The sequence below is a fragment of the Primulina eburnea genome, chromosome 15, assembly GCF_022965805.1.
Source record: "Primulina eburnea isolate SZY01 chromosome 15, ASM2296580v1, whole genome shotgun sequence".
NCBI classification, from domain to species: domain Eukaryota; kingdom Viridiplantae; phylum Streptophyta; class Magnoliopsida; order Lamiales; family Gesneriaceae; genus Primulina; species Primulina eburnea.
The window spans coordinates 15,022,857-15,029,547 of NC_133115.1; the positions used below are offsets into that span (position 1 = coordinate 15,022,857).

The 6,691-nt window shown below is 39.9% G+C and overlaps 1 protein-coding gene across 3 annotated transcripts; it reads right to left on the reverse strand.

The window, feature by feature from the left end:
* Positions 1 to 3,583: 3,583 nt before the first annotated feature.
* LOC140814946 (ion channel CASTOR-like) lies at positions 3,584 to 4,365 on the reverse strand. Of its 3 annotated transcripts, none has more exons than XR_012114218.1 (3): positions 4,168 to 4,358; positions 4,000 to 4,061; positions 3,584 to 3,919 (listed from the first exon to the last, which is right to left on the reverse strand). XR_012114218.1 is itself a non-coding variant. In XM_073174041.1 (3 exons), exons 1-3 carry the CDS (start codon positions 4,280 to 4,282, stop codon positions 3,648 to 3,650), a joined length of 414 nt encoding a protein of 137 aa, XP_073030142.1. In that variant the 5' UTR covers positions 4,283 to 4,360; the 3' UTR covers positions 3,584 to 3,647. The 3 variants fall into 3 exon arrangements, 1 of the variants encoding a protein (XP_073030142.1); XM_073174041.1 differs by having other exon boundaries at positions 3,584 to 3,884; positions 4,168 to 4,360; XR_012114217.1 differs by having other exon boundaries at positions 4,000 to 4,365.
* Between the last annotated feature and the right edge of the window lie 2,326 nt (positions 4,366 to 6,691).

A 6,691-nucleotide genomic window follows, 5' to 3' on the forward strand; every position in this document is an offset into this window, starting at 1 on the left:
ATCGATAACAAGTATGAGTACCAAATCTGCACTCTCACCGATGATGCGTACTACACTTGGGACTACAAAAGCTTCTCAGGATCAAATGGGACTGCCGGTGGTTTAGGACTCGGCTCTATCTTGCCTTTCCCCTTGAAACGATCCTTTCCTCTTTGATTTGAACTCTGGCCTCTCTGAGCAATGGCCTGCTGCCTCGCCTGTCTCTCTCTGGCAATGTCTTTCTCATCTTGTTCGGCCAACAAAGCCTTAGCCACAATCTCCTTGAATGTACACAGCTTTGGACATATTGATGTCCCTCCGGATCTCTGCTCGAAGGCCTCGAATGAAATGAGCACCCTTGTCTTTGTCATTGGAGGCAATGTATGGGGCAAACAGACAGCCCTCCTCGAACTTCAGAATATACTCATCGACATTCATACCTCCCTGTCAAAGCTCCAAGAACTCAGTCACCTTACGGGCTCGAAGTGCATCTAGGAAGTACTTGTCGTAGAAAAGATCAGTGAACTCTTTCCACTTCAATGCTGGAACGTCCACACTAACCTTGGTAGCATTCCACCAAATACGTGTAGCTTTGACTAACATGAACACTGCACAACTGATCTTGTCCTTGTGTTCGTAGTGGAGATGACCGAAAATAGCTTCAAGTGCCTTCATCCAATCTACGGCCACCAACGGATCGGTGCTACCTACAAATTCTGGCGGATCCATCCTCTTGAAAGCAGTAAAGATGCCATCGGTACCAACTGCTTGAGCTACTTGGCCTCTATCCTGACCTCTACCTTGGCCTGTACTTTGCATACGCAGCAACTGCTGGATCTTCTAACTATGGACCTTAGCTTGCTCTTTCAACAACTTACAGAACTCATCGACAACTCTAGAGGAAGAACTATCCTCACCCTCTACGACTTTCCTCTTAGGAGGCATACTCCTACAACGTGCTCACATAATGCATATCAATAGATAACAATGAATAGATGTAGAAGAAGAAATACCCGGACAGTTGAAAGCAGACGAAGTCATATGCATTGGTCCGAAGAACGGTGCTCTGATACCACTAAATGTGACACCTCTGACCCATTTTATAAAATAACAACGGAATTTAAAATTTTTCTTTAAAGGGAGAAAGGATCCAAAATACATTTCCAATATATATATACCATCAAAAGAACATACATGATCCAAAAAGTGTTGCGTCAAAATAAAAAATATCATTTTGATCATGTATAACAAAATAATCTTCCACTTCCTTCCATCTCTATATGCATATGACCTCGGCTTCAATCAACGTCCTGGTTCGTCGCTCTTATCTGCATCACATGAATAACTGAAATGAGTATAAAACTCAGCAAGTGGAACTCTTACATAGCAATGTACATAGCATACTCTGTAAAATATGTCTTTAAAAACATTAAATACCATCAACTCTGAATCATTAATAACATAGCAATAATATAACAATAAGATGGTATTTCTCTTTTCTCTGTTGGATTGATATCTATATAGTATCTCTGTCTCTGTACCTATATCCCATCGATATAAATCGATAACTCTGAGGGATTTAAGCCTATGGTCGTTGATCAACTAATTGCATGCAATCTCTGACTATGTATCTATCAATCCATAAAACATTTGAACTCTCTCTTGCATTTTATCAAACACTTTGCATACTCTTTCTTTTGTATTCCCTTTTTCACAATTGAGACATAAAATACCTCCAATATATATAACAAGTGTATCAATACATAATCATGAATCAATGAAGGGAATATCACATTAAAACCATTGAAATACCATACATATATTATCATGTGAGCACAAGAATGAAATTCCACTTACAACCAACAATAACACCTTCAATCTAAACCCTTGGTTGAATTCCTACAACAATAAACCATAAATAACACCATCAATCACTCAATAATAAAAAACCCATGTCAATTAATCCATAACCCAACACCATTCACAAACCCATATCATCTCACACACCAAAACCAAGAAATAACCAAACCAAATGCTTACCTTAGCTTCCTTGATCCCAAAATAATCTTGCTCTCAACACAAATAACTAACAAGAAGCTTGGATTAAAGAAAAGAAATGAGAAAAATGGAACCCTAGCTCTCCCTAGAGAAGAAGAATCGAGAAGGAGGAGTAGAAATGAGGAAAAATGAGACCAACTCTTGCATATAAACACTTAAAATCCGAAAACAAGATATTGTGCCCGGCGCTCGGGCGGTCGAAAATTACCGCTCGGGCGCCAATGATTCTGCCCGAAACCCAAATTCTAGAAGTAGTGGCGCTCGGGCGGCCAAACATTACCGCTCGGGCGCCACTCTGCGCACTTCCACGTTAAAGATCGCTTCAGAAACGCCTCTTCCCTTCCGAATTAGAAAACGTTGTAAACTACAAAGTTGTAGCCCTATGTCTTTTCTTGAATCCCTCAAAATTTCAGATCATTTGGAGGTCTGAGTAAAACGTTATGCTAAATCTTCCAACATGTGTCACTGGAGGAACGACGAAACGCACGACACACTTCGGGGCTCTTTTGGCTTACCTTCCACAATGATTTGAACAAAACTCAAAATAAGAAAGTTACACCTCTATGTCTTATCTAATCACTCCAATCGGCCTCATACCAATTAGCTCAATATACGAATTATCATGAATTTAATCGTAACGCCGCTACAATAGCACTACACATCATCTATAACCAACCATACTATAAATCCTAAATCGAAACTCTTAACATCCAAACTAAATTTAAACTTGACCAAGTAGTCAATAAACATACGAAATCTTAAACCGTACCGTACACCAGGCTCGGCTATTACAATATGTCCCGGGACATTGGTAGGGCCCGGGATCTCTCGGGTCGTGTGGCATGCCCATGAGCGGCGCGCGGGTCAGGGCAGGATATTTTCAAAGTTAAATATGGCAGCAAACACTCATATCATGGGTCATGGGTCGCCTAGGACGTGACGCCCGAGTTCTGACAAGACTACCCGGGAAGTTTTCTCCTCTGTCACCTCGATGCGGGGGGAGCATTTAATGGCGTTGACTTAATAGATCACATGTCCAGCCGACCTATCCCTGGTTAATATTAATGGTTGATGGGACAGACGAGATGGGACTAGCATATGATTTGACATGTCAGAATAATAGGGTACAATCAACCACCCTACTATATTTAATGCCCACACACAGAAAACAAAGTCATCATTGCTTCCTCTACTATAAATACCAGGTTTTTATCCGCATTTATCATCTACTCAGACACTCATTAACATTTAATACCTCCATTTATTACACACTAATATCACAGCCATCACTTGGCTACATTGGTTTTATTGCTTGAGTACTCTGCTGACTTAAGCATCGGAGTGACCACGCCGGACACCCCTCCGGCGCCCATTCACGAGTTCCTTTCCTTATTTACAGGTTCCAGCCGAGGCCATATTACAGAAATATATCTTCATCAATAGATATAAATTTTTGTTCAGTTTCCCTCATTACAAATTCTTGATAGTTTACCCGGTAGAGTTCCCGACCCGACTCGACCATTTCGCCCGGGTGACATCAACCATCATAGATTTCAAATAGCCTTTGTCATCTTACTTTGCAAAATCTTGGATCTCAAATTAAGTATGAGTCAAAAAAATGCGAAAAATGAGTAAGCTATGGAAGAAAAACAATAAACAACATACTTTTTCAAGAAAGCTAATATAAGAGGACTTCCACTTCTGCATATCACCGATGTTCCTCTAAACTGAAATTCCATATTAGCAATGTCAAGCTCCATCTCTCCTTTGTCTCGTTCAGCCATGACAACCACTATTCTTCCACCCAGACTTTCATTGGCTATGGCAAGTTGATTTAAAAATGGTCCCTGTCAATACAATAGAGCTTGCCACTCATGACACTCTAGCAACAAGATATAACAAAAATTGGATGCCTATAAAAATAAAATGTTGTACAACATTTCATAGAATGGGTATACATACCAACTTATCACTCCACCCAAGGATGAGAGTGTGATTTTTCCACGGCTTCACTTTTTCCTTTGCTGAGTGAGTCAAACTTCTCAGAAATAGCATCAGAAACAATGCCAGGCATCATTACAAATATAAGCATCCCACCAAAACTAATGGAAACAAAAACAAGACGAGAACCTATGCTTTTGGAATTTTCATGATTCCCTGAGTCAGCTACGTAAGTCCAAGAAAGCCAAAGGGAATCAGCTAAATGGTCATCGGTAACTCCAAAAGCGCTAATCCTCGAAGACATATTAACAATAAAGTAGCAACTAACAAAGCAATAGGCTTAGAAGCAGAAGGTTCAGATATGGATACTGCAAGCACAATCCTAGAGAAATGGTTAAAACATGGACTGCAAAAAGAAATGAGAAATATTATGAGGTAAACCATTTTTTTGTTAGATAAAGCTGAGAACCTTAACACCCCTGACACTAAAATTTCACAAAATAAAAATTCTAATTTTGTGATAGCTCTATCCTATAACAAAAATACTCCAAAATCAAAGCCAGACAGCACAAAAAATCCACCTGAGACAAAACCCACAAACATCATCACATTATTCACACTCCAAAGGGACCCTGTATGACTCGAAGTTCTGAAATTATTGATACAGGTTGGAGCGAGAAAGCTCGCCAGAATGGGGCGCTCGTATTCAAGTGAAAGACGCGACGTCCCACGTCATTTCGATCAGTAATCAAACGCCTCCCGGTTTCTGACTGAGAGCAAAGTCCCTTCTCTCGTGCTCATCCACTTCTCGCTAATTAGTTGTCATCTTCGCACTGTGGGTAAGCTTTAATTGAGTATTAACAGTATAACACTGTGTTTGTAGCTCTTGGGTAGAATCTGGAATCCGGAGATTTTGGTTGCAAGTGGCGCGCGGAATATGAGCGACCTGAGGTTTCCTGATTGCACAAGTTTGCACCCTGTAATGATCGAAGTCGCTATAACTAATGCCCATGCGAGTAGAGCACGATTGAGAGAGAGGATTGCTGGCAGATGGAGTCGAAGAAGGGTTAGTTCGATACTGGGTGTGGGCACCCACACCCCATATCAACGATTGAGATTCCACTTCATGGGGAAAAAAAATTAAAAAAAAAATTTTGGCCAGAAAAAATTCCAAGCCTTGGATATTATAATGCCCGGAAATTTAATCATAGTAATCTATAATTATGGATATATAATTTGATATGATTATGAAAGGATTCATCGGGACACGGAAATAAGACTATATGAAATTCGAGAAAGTTGGGCAGAGAGTGTGGCGCCCGAGCGGTGGTTTTTGACCGCCCGAGCGCCAATGTTCAGCGAAAGTATGTTACGGGCAGAAAGTATGGCGCCCGAGCCGTAATATTTAACCGCCCGAGCGCCAATGGGTAAATTCGAAACGCTTGGACAGAGAGTGCCGCGCTCGAGCGGTACTTTCTTACCGCTCGAGCGCCGAACGAAATGCATGAAATATAGACACGTATCTTACACATGCAAGTTGGATATAAATATGTATGTATAGAACGAATTCATTCCTGAGAATTCAGAAGAAAGAGAGAAGCTCGAGAAAAAGGTTCTTGTATATGTGTTGAAAATCCTTACGCCTTTTCTGAGAAATCCGTCCGTCTGAATTGTAATCCGAATTCGGTACCAAGTTCCTATTGACGTAGACTACACTTTGACGTAAGTTTTGCTACGTTTTGACATGCTTTGAAATTATGCTATTGTCAGAACTGAATAGGATTCATATATGATGTTCTTGATATGTTAGACATCGTAGAATCGAAGTCAGATTAAGAAATAGACTGATTATGGAATTGTTATGAATTTTTGATTATAATCGGTTGATACCGGACATATTTGAATTGTGACGGGATTACGGATTGTATTGAATATGAGTTTCTGTATTATATCTGTGATGTTGGGATTGACGGGGTTACGGAGATTGTATTATTATACCGTCGAAACATCAGTGAATGATATTGATCAGACTCAGTATTGATTGTGATTATATCGTGATATTTTCGATATGAATTGGATTGTGTCTTGATTCGATATTAATCAGAACAGGCTTTGAATTGAGCTGTAGATTGACACAGTCTATTCGATATTGTGAATTCAGATTGACATGGACAGACGTGAAATGGAGTCTTCGTCTTCGTCAGATCATGAAGACAAAGGTATAAGTCAATGTGGTATTGGGAGATGGACTTGAGTCAGCTGAGACTTGAGTTTCCTTAAATCACATACTTTACTTTATTGCATTAATACTTGCATTGATTGATTGATATACTTGTTTTCTTGAGTTATAGATTACAGGTATTAGAAGAGTAATCTTATGACAGAAGTGCCGTTAGTGGTGGGATCGCCACGGGCACATTGCACGATGTCATAAGATGGTGTATTGGCGGTAGTGCCAAAGTCTGTCATTAGATGCTGGATTATCGATGTGGGTAGACTGATAACTTCTTCTATTACTGTTAATTGATATTCTATCGATGTGGATAGATGTATAGCTTATTCTATTACTGTTGATTGATATTATATCGATGTGGATAGATTCATCGTTCCTTCTATTACTGCTAATCGATGTTATATCGACGTGAATAGAATCGGACTTTGTTCTATTACTGGTAATCGATATCATATCAATGTGAATAGAATCAGGCTTGCT

Coding starts and splice junctions, on each gene's coding strand:
- LOC140814946 (XM_073174041.1), bottom strand. CDS start 4,282: ATGTCTTCGAGGATTAGCGCTTTTGGAGTTACCGATGACCATTTAGCT. Junction 4,062..4,167: donor TGAAAATTCCAAAAGCATAG/GTTCTCGTCTTG, acceptor TGACTCACTCAG/CAAAGGAAAAAGTGAAGCCG. Junction 3,885..3,999: donor TTGGGTGGAGTGATAAGTTG/GTATGTATACCC, acceptor TTGTATTGACAG/GGACCATTTTTAAATCAACT.